The 24,168-nt window shown below is 37.9% G+C and overlaps 1 protein-coding gene across 3 annotated transcripts in view; it reads left to right on the top strand.

Annotated features, from left to right (window-relative positions):
* The window catches only part of LOC107729557 (myosin-binding protein C, fast-type-like), a 31,961-nt gene extending 9,921 nt beyond the window's left edge, over positions 1-22,040 (top strand). The window contains exons 2-31 of one of the 3 annotated variants that reach the window (XM_016540121.1): positions 3,705-3,740; positions 3,848-3,862; positions 5,621-5,638; positions 7,921-7,935; positions 8,458-8,541; positions 9,538-9,686; positions 9,770-9,887; positions 10,293-10,341; positions 11,401-11,457; positions 11,895-12,067; positions 12,244-12,376; positions 12,518-12,642; positions 13,036-13,141; positions 14,003-14,163; positions 14,302-14,467; positions 14,712-14,818; positions 14,909-14,938; positions 15,032-15,174; positions 15,557-15,716; positions 15,832-15,936; positions 16,156-16,344; positions 16,465-16,599; positions 16,738-16,905; positions 17,829-17,917; positions 18,033-18,228; positions 19,607-19,746; positions 20,598-20,757; positions 20,892-21,028; positions 21,144-21,330; positions 21,637-22,040. In XM_016540121.1, coding sequence (XP_016395607.1) covers positions 3,705-3,740; positions 3,848-3,862; positions 5,621-5,638; positions 7,921-7,935; positions 8,458-8,541; positions 9,538-9,686; positions 9,770-9,887; positions 10,293-10,341; positions 11,401-11,457; positions 11,895-12,067; positions 12,244-12,376; positions 12,518-12,642; positions 13,036-13,141; positions 14,003-14,163; positions 14,302-14,467; positions 14,712-14,818; positions 14,909-14,938; positions 15,032-15,174; positions 15,557-15,716; positions 15,832-15,936; positions 16,156-16,344; positions 16,465-16,599; positions 16,738-16,905; positions 17,829-17,917; positions 18,033-18,228; positions 19,607-19,746; positions 20,598-20,757; positions 20,892-21,028; positions 21,144-21,330; positions 21,637-21,668 — 3,383 coding nt within the window. In that variant the 3' untranslated portion in view covers positions 21,669-22,040. The remainder of the gene's footprint in view (positions 1-3,704; positions 3,741-3,847; positions 3,863-5,620; positions 5,639-7,920; positions 7,936-8,457; positions 8,542-9,537; positions 9,687-9,769; positions 9,888-10,292; positions 10,342-11,400; positions 11,458-11,894; positions 12,068-12,243; positions 12,377-12,517; positions 12,643-13,035; positions 13,142-14,002; positions 14,164-14,301; positions 14,468-14,711; positions 14,819-14,908; positions 14,939-15,031; positions 15,175-15,556; positions 15,717-15,831; positions 15,937-16,155; positions 16,345-16,464; positions 16,600-16,737; positions 16,906-17,828; positions 17,918-18,032; positions 18,229-19,606; positions 19,747-20,597; positions 20,758-20,891; positions 21,029-21,143; positions 21,331-21,636) is intronic. The other 2 variants (XM_016540122.1, XM_016540123.1) reach the window with 2 other exon arrangements.
* Positions 22,041-24,168: the final 2,128 nt, after the last annotated feature.

Here is a 24,168-nt window from a genome sequence, read left to right as displayed (position 1 = left end):
TATATGTAATTGTAGATGTTGTATTTATGGAAATGGATTCACATTATCGAAACCGAGAGAGGCATAGGAGACGAGAGGGCATTAGACCACTCGTTTACACTTTTCTCATATGTTGTTTATGAAGCGTACTTTTAGATATCCGAGTCTTCTCCGTGCTAATTTAACACGACCACATTAAACTCTGTCCATCTCTGATTATCTCTGTCTGGCTCTCTTTCTGTCTCCTATGAAAGCCCATGTCTGCCTCCCTCAGTGTAAAAAAAATAAAAAAGGTAATTTGTGAGATATAAAGTCACAATCGCAAAGAAATGCTGTTAGACTGTTTGATTTTAAAGTTGTAATTTATTTATTTATCTATTTGTTTGTTTTGAGGAGGAGGAAAGAGGCTTGCAAAAGGGCTTCCATATTATTTTTATCCATGGATGTCCCTTTTAGAGAAAAAATAATATAAATGAGAGGGTTATTTTAATATTATTCATATACTATTATAAAATCATTAATATTTGGAATATACAGTTTTTTAATTTTAGTTTCTTTTTAGTCATTTTTATGTGCTTGTCATTGTTATGTGTATATATATATATTTGGCTAGATAATTTTCATTTTAATTTTACTTTAGCTTTTAATACTTCATCTTAAACTTACTTATTTGAGTTAGTGGCCGAGGCAACATTTCTTTTTTCTTTTTTTTTTATTAAGAGTGCAAAACATATAACATACGGTGAACACAAAACACAAAAACAGCAGTAGAACAGCAATGATAATAACAGCAGTGAAAATAAACAGCAATGACAATCTGAATAATATTAGTAGTATTTAAGTAGTAGTAGCATGCATAGTAATAATAATACTAAAGATGGTGATGATAACAATAATACCTTGTGATGACTGCAAGAGTAATATCAATAATAATAAAAGTAATAATAATAATAATAATTATTATTATTATTATTATGTAATAACAATAGTAATAATAATAATGTAATAATGACACATACCCAACACATACCACACCAATCCTAGCTTCTGTGTCAGTGTTCATGTTTTTTTTTCTTCTAATGTTTGTTTATGTTTTTAGGTTTTTCATAATGCTATTTTTTATTTAATTTCAATTTTACTTAAATGAAATACCAAAATAATTTTAATAGTTTTAGTTAACAATAATACTTCGTCATGCAAGCAGATCACCCAATTTGACCCTCAGAGCCGAGGCTAAGGCTGATGATACACAGGGCAACTTTTTGAGCAACATTGCCGGGCAACTTTAGTTAATGTTGCCATCAACAGGCAACCAGGTGAGACACAGGGCCCACAACCGATCTATCCAGATAGAAAATTGTTACCCATTCTGTTGCCCGACAAAATTGCTCAAAAAGTTGCCCTGTGTATTATCAGCCTAAAAGCCTTTAGGTTTTTCATAATATTATATTTTATTTCATTTAAACTTTACTTAAATTAATTGCCAAAATAATTGTAATAGTTTTAGTTAACAATCATAACGCTGCTGCTGTGAAGGTGGTTAAGTCTGCAGTACTGTACATCTCATCAGCATTAGTGTTTTAGCACTAGCATTCAGGCTACACTGGCCTCCATTTGACTTCTTACCTCACCTACACTTTTAGAACGTGTGTGTTTGTGTTGAGTGTGAGTGAGTGTCTGTTAGTGTTTAGCACTGTGACTGTGTGTAGCAGTGACAGGGACCAAGACTAGCAAGATGGAGAGAGTGCTGACGACTGGAAACCAGAGAAGAGCCAACAGTTGAGCAGGAGATCAGGAGCTCTTAGAGAATTTAGGTAGAAAAGATATCATTAGGAAAAGTTATCTGTCTCAATATAGCACAGTGTTGTTATTTTATTATTATTTATGTACTGTAGTATTTAATAATATTTTGAAATATAATTTATTTTTATATTTTCAGTTTTTGTTTAAATGAAAAGTTTCAGTAATTTGTTTATGTGCTTTTTTCTCTCTTTTATTTCAGTTTTAGGTGTAGTAATTTAAATACTTAAACTTATTTCATTTATCTGCCAAGGAAACATTTCTAATTTTCATTTAAGTTTTATATAATATTTATATTTTATTTCAGCTTTATTTTTAAAAAACAAACTTTTTTTGCTTAAAAATTATAACAATGATATCACATCAGTAACACTTTGAGACACATTTTAAGATACTGCTTTTGCGAAACATAAATGAGTGAGTCAGATGCTCAAATCACCACCAGATTTCTCCTAACCGGCAAGATTGTCTTGATTTACCAAGGAAATAAAAGATGATTAATAGCTGTTTACTTGAGCGCAACAGAAGAGAGCATGAGTATTATATTGGTTTCCATAGCAACAGCAAACCACATGCACAGCATTGCAGTGGTGTTAGCGATAGATCTAAGAGGACAGTGCCATTTTAATGAAAAGCTGACTGGGTCCTACACCTCAGCAAAGATTTTTAACTACATTTTAGCCAAGCAAATTAACACTGCCAGGCCAATTCATCACGGGTAAGGTGAGAGCTGCTCAGAGCATTTGAGCATTTCCCAGTAGAGTTGTTACAGGTCCCTGTTTGTGTATAGTCGTGACCTTCAGCTGTCTGGTGAACCCGCTGCTCTGTCCTTTTTCGGGTGGACATCTTAGCCAGCTCCTTAGATCCTGAGGCAGGGGAAGCATTTATAAATTGCTGGATCACCACATCCCGCTCCTCCGCTGGGACGAGGAGATATACCAGAAGTGCCTGAGCCCCATTAACATATTGCAATCTGAAAGACAAACCTAATCAAAAATAGACGTGTCGGTACTTCGGTATGCAAGCAGATCACGCAATCTGACCCTCAGGACCGAGGCCAGGTGCGGTGTCTCATATCCTTAACACTAAATAGTGAAGGTCCGACCACTCCTTCCAGGTCCAGAGTCAATTTGAAGCCAAGACTGCGACTTGGAAGGTGACGGTGGTATGATGTAGCAAAGCTGTTTACACCTACTGTAGACCAGAGGAGAGGCTCGGATGCCTGCACTCCAAAATACTTTCAGGCCTTACTCCATATAATGATTTTATTATTATTTGTTTTTTTACATGCAGCCTTGAAAATAGGTTAGGCCATCTCATAAGTGTTTTGTTATGCGCATATATAATCAGTGTGTATATATTTATTTATTATTCTGATTCTGCTCTGAGTCATGTAGAATTGTTCACCCTTTACCTGCTCAGTTTCATGATTTACATATGTGTTTATACTGTATATTTTACATTTACATGTATATACTGTATAGTTTACATTTCTGAACATTTCTTTTGCTATTAATTGTAATAACCCAGTGAGATTTTTGTATGCACAAGGAGTCTGACAACAGCCAGTATGCTGTTGAAATATGCTTCAAGCATCTTGGAGACGTTGTCACAGTTCTGGATTTTGTCTGTTTCTTCATGTGATTCCAGATGGACTGGTTGATGGTGAGATCAGATCTCTGTTGTCAGACTCCTTGTGCATACAAAAATCTCAATGCATTATTACAATTAATGGCAAACGGAATGTAAACAGATATTTCCTAATGACACACTTTAAAGATAGAAATAACTGGTTTAAAACCATTTTTGTTGGTGAAAATATTAATGGCCTGAGACTTTTGCACTAATATGAGATAAACAGTTTTGACGTGTACTTTAACATGACCCCTTTTGAATACTGTGATTATGAATTTCATTTGTTTCAGGTGCCAAGGGAGAGAAGGTGGAAGCTCCACCTGCTGGTTTGTACTTGTATCACTTTACTCTACTAAATGTTTATAATCTGTTTGATGAAATGAATAATTTAAAAGCAGTCAGACTCACTCTCAGTATGTCTTTTTTTTCACAGATAAGCCTGCCGAAGGTGGGTCACCTGCTCTGAATCTTGTCATGAACGCCATTTGTCTTCATTCAGTCTGTCAAGGGTACAAGGGGTAGCTTTGCTTCTACAGATGAGCTTTGTGTGTGTGTGTGTGTGTGTGTGTGTGTGTGTGTGTTATGGTGGTTAGTCTGCGCTGTAAGGGGTTAGGATTAAGTGAGAGCTGTGCTATACATTAATTTAACCTGTTCTAATTCATCTTTAAATATAGCAAATACATGAATCATACCTGAAACCAGCTAGTATTGAACCTAAAAGCATTTTTACATATTGACACATACAGTATATGCAATGCATTGCTTAGTTGAACAACAATGTAATTATTAATCATAATGCCATAATGCATAAAGCCTTAATAATATGGCTGTGTCACATCCCTGGACTGTTTCCCTCATGTGCTCCGTGACCTAGTTTTCTCTCATGTTTGATTGTGTCATTTGGTTCAGGTGTGTCTTGTTAATTGTCCTCGTCATCCCATGTATTTAAGCCCTAGTCTGTGCAGTCTGTGTTTGTCCGTTCTACTACGTCCCTACGTGTGCTCCTGCCTGTTCTGTCCTGGATTTACCCTTGTGTGGATTTATTAAAGACCATTTGCATTTATTTTCATCTTCTTTGTGCTTTTATCTCACCGTAGCTTGACAGGTTGGCTTAACTGCTTTTATAAATAGAAGCACAGTCGGCAATAATACATTTGAATTTAACTATGTATTTATGCAGAACCATATTTATTTACTATTCTGTGTCTAGATAATGCAGTTTACATAAATTACAGTATATTGTTTCTGCCTACATAAATAACATTAAAGCCTACTTAACTCACTGCCGAAGATGCGTTATAAACAAAAGCCCAGCATATGCTGTGATATAGAAGATAACTTATTATTGCTGTGCTGCATGCATTTAAAAACATGCAATTTTTTAAATTTGGCCTACAATTTCTTTGAAAATATAGAGTCATTTTCCAATTGCAGTGGGAGATGCTGTTACTGGCATTTAAATGGCAAAATGTGAGACTGCAGTAAACACTATTCTAAAAAGACCTTTTATTTAATCTTGAAACACAAAATGAAATTTGTCAGTGATGTTTAAGTGCCACTTTTTAAGTGCATAATCTATAAATGTATATTTGTACGTGTGTTTATATGCATTTACTGGTGTATGTATGCATTTCTTTGAACAACGTGCGCTGAAGCTGATTGTGAGCTTGATTATGATAATGTAGCTCAATACGAGAGTTAACACTAAGCATGTGCATACGTGTTTGCAGTTCTTGTTTCATGTTGTCATGAATTTGGTGTCATAAAATGAACACTGTACTGAGGTACAAATCGTTCCCTCTGGAGGAGAGTTGGCTATAGCCTAGGGTGAAAGGTGAGACCTGTACACAGTGTAATGTGGTGTCAACATGTTTACTTTTTCATCAGATGTGCATAGGATTCACATGTCATTGTGGATTTGTGAATTTATGTTAACAGCCTACAGTGACCCCAAACAGTAAATGTCATTGCATTATACAAAAAACTATCAAAACAAATCACGTTTATTCAAAACTGCTGAGTGACATTGTTTGACAGGTATGCTGCTATTCTTTTATTTGTCCATGTGTGTTTACACTTTCTCTCCAGCTTTAGTTTCCAGAAACAAGACACTGGGACGTAGTTTGTTATAATGTTGGTGTTTAACCCGTCTCTCTGTATGTGCTGCCTTAACCTCATTATGCTTCCATTGTTTTTTTAAATTTAGATGATGAGGGCCGCGACGGTAAGGGAAAGAAACACTCCTTTTGGCTCGCTGTGTGTGTGTGCTTATTTGTCAATGTGCAAGTTGCTTTCCTGTGACTGTGCATGTGACCAAATGTCAGTCACTGTCTCTGTCGGTGGTCCGCAGGTCTGTCACAGGGGTTCTGACTGGCCAAATCAAGACCAACAAGCAAACAAGTGGTTTGAAATCTGAGACTGCTTTGGCGAATGCCAGCAAGTCTGTTTCCATTCATGTTAGTTCATTGGTCACTGAACAGTGCTCTCTTTTTTAACGGTCATATTATTTTTTGAGACTCACTATAATAGAAAACAGTCTCGGCTGTCTATTCAAATTAAGTTTCGCCAAAGCATCCAGATGAAGAGTGTCATATTTTAGCCCTTACAGGTGCTGTAAGTGATTTTAGGCAAATGAAAAAGCACAAAAAAAAAATCCCTATTACCTGACAGATATTACTAGAAAGCATTAAACATTTTATGTTCTTTTGTCATTTTTATTATTTTTTAATATTTCAATATGTAGATTATTCTTTAATATTTCTATCCAGCTTTGTTTTTTTTTTCTTTTTTTCAGTTTTAGTCATTTTAGTCCTGCAAGTTAAACCTTTTAATGTTATTTTTCATGTAATATTTATATAAATTTTTACTTTATTGTAACACCACCATCTGAATACAAATTGAATTTACCACCATTGACTGACATGCAAAATTAATTTATAAAATAGTATATTATTATACATTAGATGTTTGCTTTGTATATTGAGTTGAATTGGAAATGCTAGTTAATAGCTATCTCCCTGTAGACTAGGAAGACTCTTTGGTTTCTCCTGGTTTTGGAAAGAGGAGGCATGTCTAATTACTTAAAGGTTAGCAGTGACTAAAATAGTTTACAGCACCTAAAACTATCCCTTTAATTGTAGTTTAGATCAAATAAATTAACTGGAGAAAATTTGGATATATACTTTGTTTATTAGTTTGTGTATATATCAATGAGTTCTGGTGTGCATAAACCAAAAGATATTTTATTTCAACCTCTGGCCATTTTACAAAATATAATTTATATACATACAATATTAATAATTATTTACCATGACAGACATCACCTTGATGTCTTGCAACCATATTTTATTTTAACCTCTTGGAATCTTTTTAGAAATGCGGTGACCATTTAAGAAGCCAAGGTTATGCAGTATACTGATACTCTGAAGTGGTTGTCCCTCTGAAAGTTTCACCACTGGAAATATCTGGATCTGTGTATGAGATCCAGCACTGAAGTGTGGACATTTAGCAACATGAGATTAGGACACCCAGAGCTGGACAAGCATTTTCACAGTGTACATGTTTAGCGGCTGACATTAGTGTTAAACTACTTCTACATCTATCTTATCTGGGTTATGTGTATCTGGGTAAAAACTCATCTTCATAAAATAGGTGGTTCTAAGCTTTATTGGAGAGCCTTATGCAAAACTATTTTGAATATAAGCCAAACTATGCATTGCACTGTGACGTTTCATCCTTGTTCAGTTTATCAAATTAACTTGCATAAACATAAAACAGAGTGAAACTTTTGTTCTCTGGTTTTATGGAAATGCATGCCATTATCTGGGCCTAATCTCACCACAGATAGTATTTGTAGCCAGTGCAGTCTTTAAAAAAGACACACCTTTTGGCTTGTTATATTGTCTGTTTCATATTTACTGTGACTTTTTCTATAGATATGTTATCTGATTCTGAAGGTGAGATGGAATAGAATGCAAAAATTTGTAAAAATCGACGCGTTTCAGAAAGGCGGGGCATAGAGGAGAAACAATAATGTACAGTATGTGGAAAATAATGTGTTTTTTTAACCTTAAACCGCATAAACACATTTCATTACACCAAATACACAAAATAATGTTATTTTTTAGCAACATCATATGACCCCTTTAAATAATCAGCCAACAAAGCCATCCATTTAACTCAATTTTAACCAGCATCAACCAAAAAAAAACACCCACCCATCAGTACCACTATGATTATAATGGTTTGCAGGACACTGAAGTTGATTGGTATTGACTGGATAGTGAAGAATATAACTTAATTAACGGCTATGCACTTTCTTCATTCTGAAAAACTGAAGGACAGAAGGATGTCAGTTTCTACATTTATGTGTGTTAGTATGTAGGCCTACAGTATGTGTGTACATGAATGCCTCCTAAAAGGTCTCAAAAGAGCCATAATGTCATGCATTATATAACTTCCTAATGGTTTCCTTCAATCTGTTTTCTCTCTTTTTCTTTGATACAGAATTGCCTGAGGATGGTAAGACACACAAATCCTTTAGCATGTATTGTCAATGACATATACATGAAAAAAAAAAATCTGTCATGCAAAAGGAAATTGTGTACGTGTCTTTCACATCCCAGTGCAGATCCTAAAGTGTTAGTTCACACAAAAAGGAAAATTCTGTCATCATTTACTCACCCTCAGAAAAGAACTTTGCTCCATAGAGAAAAGAAAGTAATATTAGCTTGGAAAGACATGAGGGTGAACAAAAAATGACAGAATTTTTATTTTTGGGTGAACTATCAGTTTATGGATCTGGAAGGGTTGAAAGGTGAGAGTCAATAGTCAATAATTGTGTTTCGTTAGATGGTGCTAAATGTTTTAGGAAGCTTTACCCCAGACTGCTTACATGTCAAAATGAATAGCAAGTATCATGAATGATTCACTGTTTTCAGCATCTTTTCAGCCCTGGTTGACTATAGCCTTTCTTAGTGTCCATTAATGTGGGCTTTCAGCAGTTCATAACAGTTTACATTGTTTCTCTGAATCTGCCGGTAGAACATGTCTCAGGAGAAGAGCCCCAGATGTCTCAGATAAGTGGGCTGCTTGTGGAGAAGCCTCAGAGTGTCACTGCCGTTAAAGGTGAGATTCTGAACTGTCAGTAGCTGCACTGCTGAATTCACTCCAAGATTTGTGTGCTGTACAATTTCTTTCCAGGCTCCTAGTCTGCGCATTAGTGGTGGTTTTTTAGTGACTGTATCTGCAGGTTCAGTTTTTACGCCAGTAGGTGGTGACTTTCTAATTGAGTCATTGAATTATTCTCTTAGTCAATTTATTTAGAACACTTATTCATTTAAGAATGATAAAAGTGACTGCATTTATGAATGAGTCACTGAATCATTTACTTAACCATTTCGTTCAAAACATGGATTTGCTCAGGAATGAAGCAAGCGCTTGTCATTATGGGTGGGTCATTGATTAATTCATTCAATTGATTTGCTTCAAAGCACTGATTTGTTCAGGAATGAAACAAGCAAATTTAATCATAAACAAATCATAAACACAAGTTCATTCTGGAAACAAACGCTACTATTGTGTGTTGCTCAGAGACGTGCAACAGTTTTAACTTCTTATGGAAATAATTCCATTGATAGAGCAACAATTCATAAGGTAACTGGCAAAATTGTGGCTATAATGTAACTTCTTATTTATTGAACTGTACGTAATAAAAAATATGTTAAATCACTGTGCTCAACCAATGCTTTGTGAGTGTAGATCAATAAAATTACATTAAAATAATAATGGAATCAAATAGAAAATGCAGGATCCTCCCTCACTTAATGATTTATGGATATTTTTTTTTTATTATACAAAAAGCATAAATGGATCAGTATGTTCTTTTTGTATAATAAAAAGTCCATAAATCATTCAGAAGTATTTCAGTGAGTGCAGAACCTATTTTTGTTCACTTGAACTGTAAGAATACAAACAATATCAGAAACACAATTGTGCTAAAAAAATAACCTAAATTCATAACTATAGAACTCTTGCTTGTGTGATATTGCTTAATATATACTCATAAATAATGGTATATCGTAAGTTCAGCGTTGTTTATTCATGTCATTTTATTTGTAACAGGGAAAAATGTCACATTTGTGACTAAGGTGGACTCCTCTCAGATGCTGAGGAAGCCAACTATGAAGTGGCTGAAGGGGAAATGGATGGATCTGGGCAGCAAGGCTGGAAAGCACCTGCAGTTCAAAGAAACATATGATAGGAACACCAAGGTATGTGAAGAACAGTGCGTTTTATTTGAGATTTGTTCATTACAGATCAGAGTTAACATTTACTGTATATTTCTTGATGCCAGATATACACCTATGAGATGACCATTGTTAAGGTTGTGGATGGAGATGCAGGAGGTTATCGTTGTGAGGTCACTTCCAAAGACAAGTGTGACAGCTGCACGTTTGACATCTCCGTCGAAGGTAGGACATAATGCAGCTATGGGTGAATTAAAAGAACATTTGACATATTCTGATGTACAAATAGATTCACAAACTCTCGTCTTATCACTGAATCTGGCTAGTAATTAGAGTTTGAAACACCTGATGTACATCATTTATAATGCATATAATGTCTTTTATGAATAGAAATGAATAGAGTCAGTTAACACACACCTGGTATGTGTGTGCGCACACTTTACTGTAAGTCTAGAGCTGATTCATTATTCAGTAGGTATTTAGCTGATTAGATCCTCTCCTGTTAGTTTCGCAGCACTTAGTAAATCAGCACTACACATTTATTGGATTTGACGGTAATCAGATTGTGGAGCAAATCAAACACTCACACTTTCTCATCATCATCATCATGTATTTCATCTTCTCCTTCAGCTGCTGAAGAGACACAACAAACAAACATTTTGGAGGCGTTCAAACGATCGTAAGTTTGTTTGTGTGTCTGTGTCTCTTACTCATTAGTAACTGATAGATGTCTTGATGTCACATTCAGAGTTGGGGTACTTGGACTCGGGACTCGGACTCGGACTGCAATTGTGAATGAACTTGGACTTGGACGGACTCGGGTGGACTCGGATATATAGGACCCAGAAAGTTTTCAGAGTACAGGCGAATCCATGTCATGTGCAATATAAAATGTAAAAAAAAAGTAACAACATAAAATTAATATTAAAAGACTCCCACTTAAACTCAATTGATTAAAAACTAGGACTCGACAAGGTTGACTCGGACCCAACACTGGTCACATTGTTTTAACACACTCCAAAGATGTTTATGGTCTCTGTTTAGAGGAATTTTTATTCATATTGTCAGTGTGACTTTATGTTTAGATGCTGCTGTATGTGTACATAAAGTTAGTGCTCATGCTCCTCACGTTCATACAAGCAAGATTGTATGATACTCTTGCATATCATTGAGGGAGCTGTCTGTTGCCAGAAGCTGCTCTTCTGAGCAGTAATGATCTCATGGACTGATTGAGAGATGTTTTTCCTCGTGTCTGAGAGTTTGACTCCAGGTCCAGCTCCGAGAGGTCTCTGTTTAGCCCTAGGACTGAGCCAGGCTCCTTGATCTATTCTTGAGCTCCTCAAACAGTAGAGCATGATGCTAGCAATACCATAAGTTTGTGTCATAGTTTTGTCATAGGTTTGACTCCCAGGGAATGCATGAACCAATAAAATGTATATCTTGAATGCAGTGTTATTCGTTTCAGACGAAACCGTCGCCAAATTCATAACTGTAAATGTCAGTAATATGCTGCATGTATCCTTGATATATATAAAAGTTCCAATGCATGTTCTTTTGTGCAGTGTAAAGGTTCCATGGATGTTCTTCATGAAACTTTATTTTTAAGAATGTATAACAGTAAGTGTCTGTTATGTGAGTTTATGTAAAGCTATACAGTAAACAGTATTTATTAAAAACATGATGTACTCCTAATTGTTTATTTTCCTTTTTCTTTTTAATTACCTTGTGTCATCTGTAGGGGAGATGCAGGAGAGGATGCAGGTGAACTGGACTTCAGTGGTTTACTCAAGAAAAGGTTTGGAAGATGTTCTACACCCTCCATGTTTTTTCTTCTCACTCTGTTTACTTTATGTGCAGCTGAAGGTCTTGAAAGGTTCCCTTTCATCATGCTTTCTTCAGATTGCATACATAGTAATCACTGCCTGATTATAATTAATTGTGTCATTTATTCACTGTAGAAATGTAATATAGGCTTTAACATTAACCCCAGTTCTGTCTGGGGTCTGAGAAATTTGGATGAGTCAAATTTCTAAAATATGCATGCATATTTCCTGATACAACAGAGCAGCCTCATTAATATCAGCATACTCGGTTTTGAGTAGGTCATAGAAACTTATTAGTAGAATTTGAAGGAAGCACAACATGACTGTGGTCCCTAGGACTCAACATAAAAACAGTCAATCGCAACCAAATATGAAGATTAACCATATTTTTGGATTCCATGTGCCTCAGAGAGAGGAAGCAGAAGGAGGAGCCTGAGATAGATGTGGATGTGTGGGAGATCCTGAAAAATGCTAAGCCATGTGACTTTGAGAAGATCGCCTTTGAGTACGGCATCACTGATCTCAGGGGCATGCTCAAAAGACTTAAGAAGATGAAGAAGGTGGAGCCCAAAAAGAGCGATGGTGAGACACATGACGGATGTACCAAGTCATAGTTCCTCACACACACATACATACATATGAAGGGTTCAAATCCAACCGTAAAATGTAATTTTGTTAATAAACCAAGCAAAATAGATTTGAATTGGTGGGCCAGTATTGTAATGGACTGAATATGTTAGTGCTGCTTCTGTTTTCAGCTTTCCTAAAGAAGTTGGATCCTGCTTACTCTATGGAGAAAGGAAAGAAAATACAGCTTAGTGTGGAGCTGGCTGACCCCAACGCTCAAGTCAAATGGCTGAGAAATGGACAGGAGATCAAACCTTCAGCCAAGTATGACCCTTTGTATTTGTGTTTAAAAGCACTGGAACATAGCACTTGAGAGGTGCACTGGTCGTCACTGATGACCGCTATTGATGGTTGATGCTCGATGCCTTACATGAGGTTTGTGCTGAATTTCTCTCTTTCTGTTAGATATATCTTTGAGAGTGTGGGTGGTATCCGTAAGCTCACTATTAACAAGTGCACCCTCGCTGATGATGCCGAGTATGAATGTGTGGTTGGAGAGGAGAAGAGTTTCACTGAGGTCTTTGTCCAAGGTACACTGTCGTTATCACCATCTTCATCATCATCAACATCAATGGCATCATTAGCACACCCCCCTTTTTGTAATTTCATTTGTTCTTTCTGTTTATCTGTCTCTGTCCTGTGTCCTGTCTGCCCCTGAGTGGTAGCCATCTGCCTATTGATTATTTTAAAACTCGGTCTATGCTGTCCGTCCTTACCTTGTTTTTACATGAGCCATGTTCTTTTGAGCCAAGTCTCTGTGTCTGTCTCTTGTTTTAGTTCTTGTACCTTTATTGTCTTATTTATTCATGGTTATGTGGCATTGTAGCTGCCATCAGCCCCAGAAACTCCTCTTTGATGAAAATGTTGTTCATTTTATAGTGTTTGATTGTATTAACCACTTATTGGTGTGTTTATATGAACAGAACCACCTGTCACCATCACTAAGATGTTGGATGACGTCCATGTGGTGGTTGGGGAGAAGGTGGAGTTTGAGGTTGAAGTGTCTGATGAGGGAGCCAATGTGAAATGGTGAGATACTGGACCAAGCTGGCAACACTTACCTGGTCAATTGGTCACCAGCTTGTTTAGTTCAGTCAACAGGCCTACAAATAAATTGACAAACTGTACAAATTAAAATGCTGAAAACATCACCAGCTGACTAAATTCATTTCATTACTATCAAGGTCAACATCACTAATTATTGTCATTGAACATTAACAAGCCATTATTAACAGTGAATTGGCTAAACGGCAAATTGTCTGACTGCTTTTTTGTTTTCCGTTTATTACCAACAATTGTAGAATACAATGACTCATTTAGCAACTACTATGGTTATGTCAAAACACACAAAAACCTATTAGCCTATAATAAATGCCACATTTAGTTTTAGATTATGCCGTTTTCTCTGTCATTACCTCTCTCTGTTTAAATGAGTAATGTGGCTGAGCACTGTCTGTGACTGCTTGTGCTTTTTTCGACATTTCTGCTCAAGTTCAGACAAGCAGATGGAAAAATTTCCAGTCTTATACTCTTCAGGATGTTCATTTTTTCCGCTTTGAGGTTTTAAGATATACATTAATTTACATGCTAAATAAACGATAAAAGCTCTAGTAGGATCAATCCTCACAATACAATTACAGTATCATATGTATCTTTCAATGTTGTTTTCTGCTGTATCAAAGGCCTGGACAAACTAACTTTCCTCTTGCTCTACATCTTTCCATCCTGTTTTTTTCAATGCATGTTCTCTTTGTACTAGTTCCACTCTCTTTCTTATTTTATCTTCAGTAATCTTGGCATGGATTGCCTTCCTCAGTTTCTTATGAACATTATTTCCATCTTTGTCCTTCTCTGTCTCGCTCTCCCTCTGTCTCTCTTCATCTCTCTCAGGATGAAGGATGGAGTGGAACTGAGCCGAGATGGAAAGTATCGCTTTAAGAAAGATGGGACAAAGCACTGGCTCATCATCAACGAGGCAACCACAGAGGACATTGGGACATACTATGTGTACACTAGTGGGGGGGAGTCCAAGGGAGAGCTGGACGTGGAAGGTACTTATTTTGATAGAGTAAAATGACAATTCTACCTTCTTAGTCCTTCCACCATTTGGCTGACATTTCAGTTAAATTTCTATATTTAGTAGTAATGGACTCATTGTCCTTCTTTCTCTTCTTTTTTCTCTATTATAGAGAAGGAACTGGAGGTTTTGCAGAGTATAGCTGATCTGACACTGAAGGCAGCAGAACAGGCTGTCTTCAAGTGTGAAGTGTCAGATGAGAAAGTGACTGGCAAGTGGTTTAAAGATGGGGTGGAGGTCATTCCCAGCGACCGCATCAAAATGACACACATTGGCAGGTATAGCGGTCCACTTACAGCCACCCTTATCGATTCATGCATAAGTAAGCTCACCTCGTCCTTGACCTCACCAATATTGCTCTATGCCAGGACACTAAAACCGATTAGTCATCAAGTATCCATTATGCTCTTTCTTATTGAACGAATTGTATTCTTTCAGTAGTGTATTCGTTGCTTTTTGGGTAAAAATAATGTGGCATACGCTTCTTATGTTGTGGTAACATTGTTAATCCTGGTATCTCAGGACTCACAAGCTGGTGATAGATGATGTGAAGCCTGAAGATGCAGGAGATTACTCCTTTGTACCAGATGGTTATGCTCTTTCTATTTCTGCCAAACTCAACTTCTTGGGTAAGAGAGAAAATCAGAGTTTTTTTTTCTTTTTTTTAATCAAATTTTAAATTTCAGCATTCACCTAGCTTTATAATTTTGTACCCACAGAGATCAAGATTGATTATGTTCCTCGCCAAGGTAAATGTGTTAACCTGCATCGACAAATCTAACAATATAGTTTGTGTAAGGGCAACATTTTTTAATGACACAATTCTTTCTTTCATCATCCAGAGCCACCCAAAATCCACCTGGACACCACTGGCAGCTTTGTCAACAAAAACACCATTATCGTCGTTGCAGGAAACAAGCTCCGGTTTGATGTTAACATTACAGGGGAGCCCCCTCCCACTGTGTGCTGGAAAAAAGGAGATACAGTGAGAGCTTGCTGGCAAATTGTCACATACTCTCATCTTATGTAAAGCCAACAACACATATGGGCTTGTTTTTATATCAGATTCAGTGAGAAAACCCTGCTGAAAAGCCCAGCAGTGCTGGTCACCAGCATATGTTGTATTTCAAATTGTGTCTCTACCACCCTAGAGTCAATCAGCTTACCCATGCTGTGGATCCCATTGATTAAGATTCTGCTGGTAAACACCTAGACCAACACAAAACCAGCATGGAAATTCATGCTGATGCTGGTCTTTCCAGCAGGAAAATATTCTCAAAAATCACATAGGATATGGAAATCAACTTTGAAGTGTAGCATCTCCAGCATATCAGCTTGCTTGAAAGCATGACGTTTGTATGATGCAGGAGATCTCTGAAGCTGAAGGGCGTGTGAGAGTGGAGACCAGGAAGAACCTGAGCTGCTTTGTTATTGAAGGGGCAGAGAGAGCCGATGAGGGCCTCTATCATATCACTGTAACCAACCCAGCAGGAGAGGACAAGGCTGATGTCATGGTTAAGATTGTTGGTGAGTTTATGCATGTTAACCATCTGCAACAGTCTCTTTCTGTGCTCATTAGCTGCTATGTCAAATCTCTTCGTTACAACTCTTCACCCTGGCACTTTTTCTGTGCTGTGTTCAGATGTACCCGATCCACCTGAGAATGTGAAATGCACTGGAGTGGGTGAGGACAGTGCTTCTGTCCAGTGGGATCCACCCAAATTTGATGGTGGAGTTCCAGTGAAAGGTAAAACAGATCCTCACCATTTGTGTATGTCTCCAACTTGACATCCAATATTACATCGTTGTAATATTTTGTCAGTATTCTCTCAGTCTTGCTTTTTTTTTAAACATAGCCAGAAAATATTTAATTAGGTTATGAATTATATTGATACGTGATATTATTGATACGTTATATTGATAGTGATGTGTGGGAAATCACTTACACTTTTGGTGTACTTTCAAGGTTACCTAATGGAGAGAAAGAAGAAGGGCTCGTCCAGATGGACAAAGCTGAACTTTGACATTTATGAGTCCACAACATACGAGGCTAAGAAGATGATAGAGGGTGTGTTATATGAGATGAGGGTATTTGCTCTTAACGGTATTGGCATGTCCCAGCCCAGCGCCAGCTCCAATCCCTTCATGCCCATTGGTTAGTTCCTCATCAGACTGTCTGCCACAACTTTTGGTTTATTTTATTGCTTTTTCAATTCAGTTTATATATTTCAATTCATTCAGCATTCCTTCTCTTGGTTTTCCTGCTCCTTCACAGCACCAACTAGTGAACCCACACGCCTGACGGTGGACGATATTACAGATGGTACCTGTGCTCTAAAATGGCTTCCCCCAGAGAGAATTGGAGCCGGTGGCATCGATGGGTATATAATTGAATATTGCGTTGAGGGAGGTGAGGCACGTGGTGGACTTTGCTGTAGAGCTGACATAGAGTGCCGTCTCAGTGAAGTAATTGTTTTTTTATCATTTTTTGACATGTTTACATATCTTGTTGGTGTGCCGCTCTCTTTGCTCCTGGTGGAACTCACAGCCAGTGAGTGGGTGCAGGCCAACGAGACCCCTATTGAGAAGAATAGTTACAGGGTCAGAGGTCTGCCTGTTGGAGAGAAGATGCTGTTCAGGGTGACAGCTGTGAACATCGCTGGTCGTAGCCCTCCGGCTGTGATGGCGCAAGCTGTCACCATTCGGGAGATTGTTGGTGAGACTCGCACACATGCATACTTGCACACAAACAACATACAACATATTCTCAGGAATCAAAAATGGAGTTTGTGGAGTTTAGTCCATTTCAAACTCCTGAAATATATCCCAATATACGCATTTAAAATGTGCAGTATCTGTCTTCCAAAAAATAGGAGAAAATAGGGATAAATATTGCTTAAAACAACACTGGACCTCACTTACTTCCATTGTGTGGACATTTTTCCACATATCTTCTTAAAGGATTAGTTCACTTCCAGAATAAAAATTTCCTGACAATTTACTCACCCCCATGTCATCCAAGATGTTCATGTATTTTTTAAGTTGAAAAGAAATGACAGCTTTTCAGGAAAATATTCCAGGATTTTTCTCCATATAGTGGACTTCAATGGCGGCCAACTGGTTGAAGGTCCAAATTGCAGATCCCGGCCAAGGAATAAGAGGTTTATCTACGATCTCTCATTTTCAAATTTAAAAAAAAAAAGATATACTTTTTTTTTTACCACAAATGCTCGTCTTGCACTAGCTTGACCTCACACATTACGTAGTCACATTGCAAAGGTCATGCATTACGCCCATTACACCCATTGGCCGCCATTGAAGTCCATTATATGGAGAAAAATCTTGGAATGTTTTCGTCAAAAACTTAATTTATTTTCGACTGAAAAAGAAAGACATGAACATCTTGGATGACATGGAGGTGAGTAAATTATCAGGAAATGTTTATTCTGGAAGTGACAATCCTTTAAGTGATGAGAGAATTTTCAGTTTTGTGTGAACTATCCCTTTAACTACTCAATGCAGATTTGACACAACACACTTGTCTGTGATGCACTGAACATTAAGTATATAAACACCCCACTGTTGTCATTTTCAGCACGTTTTCTTCTGTCTTTTTCCTCTCTCAATCTCCTCTCTCAGAGCGTCCTAAAATCCGCCTCCCTCGGCAGCTTAGGACTAAGTACATCAAACGAGTGGGTGAGAAGGTCAACCTTGTCATTCCCTTCCAGGTCAGTCATACACGGACATTCTTCTGTAGTACTTCTGTAGTGCTACTTTTCTGTTCAGTGGCTGCTCTTCGCAGCACTTCAAATTATCGACTTACACCATGTCAACTGCTATCAGGGCAAACCGCGTCCGGTGGTGACCTGGCACAAAGATGGTGCACCTCTAGACACCGGGCTGGTGAATATCCGCACAAGTGATGTGGACACTATCCTGTTCATCAGGCAGGCGGCCAGAGAGCACTCTGGCCAGTACACCCTTTCCGTGCAGATTGAGAACATGGAGGACAAAGTCAATCTTGAGATCCAGATTGTAGGTTAGTGTCAACAAAATTATTTGGTTGATGTTTTAATAGGGATATGCACAACAACATAATTTCAAATTCAAGAGTTACAGAGGCGTGGGTTGCCTGAATTATTAGTTTGACTAACAAGTCACAAGCATTCACCTGACCTAGGTTGCACACACTTCTTAGGGGGCCTTTACATAAGATGTGTTCTTAGTACTGTGCAACCAATTAGAACAGAATACTGGGATCTTGTGATATGTTTTTTTTTTTTTTTAAAGAATTTTACATTTTGATCATTTTGTTTTGATAAGAGCATTTGGGCAGAAACAGCAAGCGTGGAACAGGACACATTTTTTTGAACCTGATCGGGATAAGACCTTGAGCCCCCCCAAAGTGTTGTTGTGTGATATGTTGGAGCACTGCCCACAAGGCTGTGTCTGTGAAATGTTTTTTCCAACTTGACATGCCATCATAAAAATGCAACGCTCGTGGCAGGATGCTCAAAAAACAGCGGGAGATGTGATGCGATGGCTGAAGACATCCGTCACAATGAGTACGGATGTACTGGCAATGGTTTAATGATAATGTAAAGGTGAATTTAAAGACGCAGAGAGTTTTACCTTGCTAACAGTCTAGAAAATAAATGCACATTCATTTGTGGAGATCACTCACATCATCATTATAGACATCACTATATAGGGCCACAAATACAGCGATAACCGAAAATTAAAGGATTAAACTGCACAGTTCAGAAGGTTCATTTCCCTGCGAAGTGAAGTGTGAGTCAGGTTCATTTTTGTTAACCCGTGGAAAGTGTTTGAGGATCAGTTTGAAAAGTGACGCTGAATTTCCAACTCCTAAACTGTCAGAAAGGTTTCATATTAAACACTTACACTTTCACCAAAATCGAGGATGTCATAGGTCAATTCGGTTGCAGGGATTATTCTGCGGGGTGTTGTTTGGATTATTCCTGGTGTTGAACGGGATTAGGATAGGATTAGGGGACACTCACTCTGGGAGGTAAGCTAATGAGAGTGCAAAAACCCTTCAGATAAGCCAGACAGCCATTTAGTCACAGTTTGCTGCCAGCATCCCAGCAGCCTGCCCAGGATTAATGCCAGCCGCTCCTAGCCGCAAACTCCAACTCTCTCGCTTTCAATCTTTTTTTAGCGTGATCTCACTATCCTTACCTCACGCTCATGTGCTCACCCTCTTTTTTCTCTTCTCCCTCATTTTCTCCCTTTCATTTTTTATCATTCCTCTGCTCACTCACTTGTAGCTTCTTCTCCATTTAGCGCACATTAATTAGTCTCGTGGTTAAAATTAGGACAGTGTATTGGTGTCAAGCTCTACAGTAATACCTACAGTCCTTTTTTTTCTTTCCCTTTCCTTCACGTTCTCACAGACAAGCCTGGGCCTCCAATTGCTGTCACTGTAACTGATGTTTGGGGCTTCAATGCTGCTTTGGAGTGGAAGCCTCCAAAAGATAATGGCAACTGTGAAATCACTGGCTATACCATCCAAAAGGCTGACTTGAAAACCAAGGTAAACCAGCAACAGTACCTACTGTATTGGTCAACATGTGAACACTCCGTTATAATTAGCAGGTTAGGCCTCTTTAATCTTAATGCCATTACAGAGGTTTGAGTGTTTTGAGAGGAATGTTTTCTGCTCCTACACAAAGTGAGCATGAAGAATTAATTGTTCACCGAACTTGTAGTCAGGTGTGAGAAAACTTGACTAGCCTACACCAAATATTTCTGGCCGTTATATACTTCAAATCAATAAATAAAACACACCTGAATGGTTGTATGTGTAACGCCCCTGTGTCCTTATTTGGTTGTTCCTGTCCTCATTATTAGTTAATTACCTTGATTGTGCTCACCTGTCTGCCCCTCGTTATCCACCCTATATTAGTTCCTGCCTCCTGTAGTCTAGTTTGTCGGTTATTGTGAATGTTACCCTGAGTGTGTGTGTCTCATCTACCCGTATCTGCCTTGTTGTCTCTACATTAAACATCCTTATTTGAATCCTTGTCGTCCTCGTCATCCTGCCTGCCTCCACACACCTTGACCGTGACAGTATGTAGTTTATGTTATGGATAGATAATTAATACCCTACATCTTGAAAAACATTATATGTAAAATATTACATTTATTGACAAAGCAACATTTGTGTTCTTATTTTCTATTAAGTTATATATATATATATATATATTAGTATTTTCAAAAAGAAGTAGCACAGAAAACCTAACACATCAGCTTTAGGGCATATCATAACCAATAGTGAATAGAGAAAGGTTTGTATCTAGGTTTTGTACAAGGTCAACAACACCAGATGTTATTTGTGTTTGGCTGTTTAACTACAAATCTGTCTTTCGCTCATTCACCGGTTAGGAGTGGTTCACGGTTCTTGAACACAATCGCAGACCTAGTTGTACCGTGTCTGATCTGGTGATGGGGAACGAGTACACCTTCCGTGTGTCCAGCGAGAACATCTGTGGCATGAGTGATGATGCTGGCATCAGCAAAAACACAGCTGAAATCGCCAAAACAGGTACCTACATACTGGTGGTTTAAAAATTCATCTTGAAACACTGAATGTTGTTTTACATGATGATTATTGCCCAAATGTCTCGGCTGAAGCGATACTTGTAATGTGCAATCCTTTTTCCATTCTCTTTCTCTTAGGTCTTCAACAAAATCTGCAACCCTACAAGGAAAAAGATATGTGCAGCTCTCCTAAGTTCATCACACCTCTCGTGGACAGGTCTGTTATCGCAGGTTACAGCGCTGCCATCAGCTGTGCTGTCCGTGGACTCCCGAAAGTAAGTGTTATAGTACAGTTCTTGACTATATAAACCCATTCACCCATGCAGTCGCTTCTAAGCCCATTAAGCAACAATGCACTCTCGTTCTCATTCTCTTTTGTTCTCCTCCCAGCCAAAGATTATATGGATGAAAAATAAGATGATTATTGGCGAGGATCCAAAGTATCTCATGCAGAATAACCAGGGTGTGCTGACTTTAAACATCCGTAAACCAAGCTTGTTTGATGGAGGGAAGTATACATGCAAAGCCATCAATGACCTGGGAGAAGATGAAGTGGAGTGCAAGCTGGAGGTTCGAGGTATGGCCAAAAATCTCCATCAGCTCCAGTGTGTATCTCTGACTATGACATAATGTTTAGGGATGCACAATATATCCGTACCTTGGATATTTAATTGTGCATGCTGATTTCCTCTATTTTTATATTTAAATTACATTTGCCTCACTTAATTCTACTCATTAAAAACACTAATAATTTAAAATTATAACACAAAGCCCAAATCTATCATACTGATGCCTAAACTCACTTGTAGCATTTAAAGTGACTGATTTTAGTTTGTGGCTAAACCCCTGTATTATTTTCTAATGTAATATTGTTTTTCTTAAGTCATAAAAGAAAAGGAGGAGGTGAAGAAGTGAACAAAGCCATGAAGATACCTTAAAGACGGCTGTCAGACGGCGTCATGAGAGTGTCAGAAAAGCAATAAAAAAAATAGAATTATTGATTTAGAATGAAATTGCCATTATGCTGTCTCTGCGTTTTTACTTTTGACTCTTTACAAAAAGTACTGTGGTGCTACCATTTAATAACATTGTACTCCGTGAAATCCCTTGCTCATTTACCATGTTATTCACACGGTAATTAAAAAAATAAAAAAAAAGCACCAAACAACTATGGTGATATAGTAATAGCGGTACTGTTTTGTGTGAGTATAATCTGGCTAATATAGCATAATAAAGTAGCTTTTTTTTTTTCTTTGACGGTATGTCATGTTACATAGCTTGAAATAAAAGCACATGAAAAATAAAAAAATGTGTTGGTTTCATAGTAAACTTAAAGTGAAAGCCGCCATAGACGTTGTTTATATGTTTGTGAACAAAATGATATCATTCATCCCCCTATGTCTGCTAGCTGATCATGGAGAGTTTGAGAATCAGGCAGGGTCTCATTAGCATATCACACTAGAGACTCATTTACGCACCCATCAACACTGCCCCAATTAGCTCTCTCCCACGTCATTACTGAGCAAACGAATTACGGCTAATTTACACACCGGTAAAACAAACACACCAGCGCGGCTCCGCGTGCGCTCGCCCGGTCCAGGACGGTGCTGCTGAGTCCCTGATCCGTGCGACAGAAGGTGTGCTTGAGAAATTGGCTAAAATTGAGAAAATGGTTATTTTAGCAACATGTAATTTTTAAAGTAAATACCACGTACGTTTTTATACGAAGAGTGAAGCGGAGACCGTTGAATTTGTCAGTTTGTGAACTAACAACTGAACTGTTGAAGAGTGGGAAACAAACAAAAGCTTCTCGAACTGACCAGCAGATAGCGCACCTAACTTACTCAACAATAGCTCCAGGACATTCACATGATTACAGCTGTAATGAAGTTAAATTGAACCCTTACTTACATCTGAACCCATATAGGCTAAATGAATATTTTGCTGACCGTACATGATTTAAGTTACTTTCACTAAAAGTAGGCCTACACTCGTTGTGTTACATCCCCTTTTCTTTGTCGAGAATGTATGATAAGAAAATCTACAGACATACACAGTGTGGAAATATGTGCAGTATTAACCTGTGTAAAACGAGGTTGGCCTAAATCAAAATGAAAACGTGTAGCGTCCAGTGTTTGGGGACAACAATTTAAGAGCAAATGCACATGTGAATTGTTAATACACCTTAAAGATTTTCAATTGAATTCTATTGTTTCTATATGCTAACAATATTTTCTATAGGGCCAAGTTGGCCAACCCTTCTATGCCAAGCCCTCATGCAAATCTTTTTGCATTTTTAGATTTCCATTAAAGGGGTCATATGATGTTGCTAAAAAGAACATTATTTTGTGTATTTGGTGTAATGAAATGTGTTTATGCGGTTTAAGGTTCAAAAACACATTATTTTCCACATAATGTACATTATTGTTTCTCCTCTATGCCCCGTCTTTCTGAAAAGAGGACACGATTTTTACAAAGCTCATCGTTCTGAAAAGCGAGGTGTGCTGTGATTGGCCAGCTATCCAGTGTGTTGTGATTGGCCGAATACCTCAAGCGTGTGATGGAAATGTTACGCCCCTTACCATACTGTGATGCACTGTCCGGCCGGAGCGATGAGACAAAAACATTAAAACCCATTATAAACGAGGCATTTGTTGCATCCAGTGGGGACATAATTAAGGATTATAATGACTTATACTGTCTTTTTACGTGTTGCGTTGCATCGCGCCGCGTAAACATAAAACCATGTCTGCATTTGTGATCGGAGAAATGACAAACTACAAATGCTACTCTACACTGCTCAAAACTCGCGTTTGAATTGTCAGTGGCAAATTCTTTAAATATGAAAACATACTTACAGACTGTGAGTCAGAACAGCCGGCATTGTAGTCTACTCTTCCAGGTTCAGGAAACAGTCCTCCATAAAATGTGCTGCACACATCTGAATATTTGGGTTGAACTGTTCTGGAACAGTGTTGTAAATACAACTTAACCACTGATCTCTAGTCGTGTCCTCTTTTGGAAGGCCAAACAAAGTAGTTTCGCATTCGCAATGAAACACACAGCGTCTTCACAACATGGCGGCGGCGGTGGCAGCAACGATAAAGTTATGCCTTCTTTGGGCGGCGTTATGCAAATCTTCCCACATCGTGATGTAGACATGTGGGGGCGTGTTTAAATGAGGCGATTTAGGAGGGCGTGGATGAGTCTTAACTTTTATAAAGAATATCTCTTTGGGTTTGAGACTTTAGTCTTTGTAACTTTAGGGATCTTAGCTATTCACGAACAGCTTGTAACACTCCAAAGAGAAAGGAAAACTTGAAATCGCATCATATGACCCCTTTAAGACATTATGCAGTGTTTATTAAGCAATTTCTCTTGGCTGCTCCCCACAATATGCAAACCCTGACCCACG

The sequence above is a fragment of the Sinocyclocheilus rhinocerous genome, unplaced genomic scaffold (genome assembly GCF_001515625.1).
Source record: "Sinocyclocheilus rhinocerous isolate Xijiao unplaced genomic scaffold, SAMN03320098_v1.1 scaffold697, whole genome shotgun sequence".
Classification (NCBI taxonomy): Eukaryota; Metazoa; Chordata; class Actinopteri; order Cypriniformes; family Cyprinidae; genus Sinocyclocheilus; species Sinocyclocheilus rhinocerous.
Note: the sequence above shows the minus strand (reverse complement) of the source record. Positions and strands in the feature narration are given on the sequence as shown.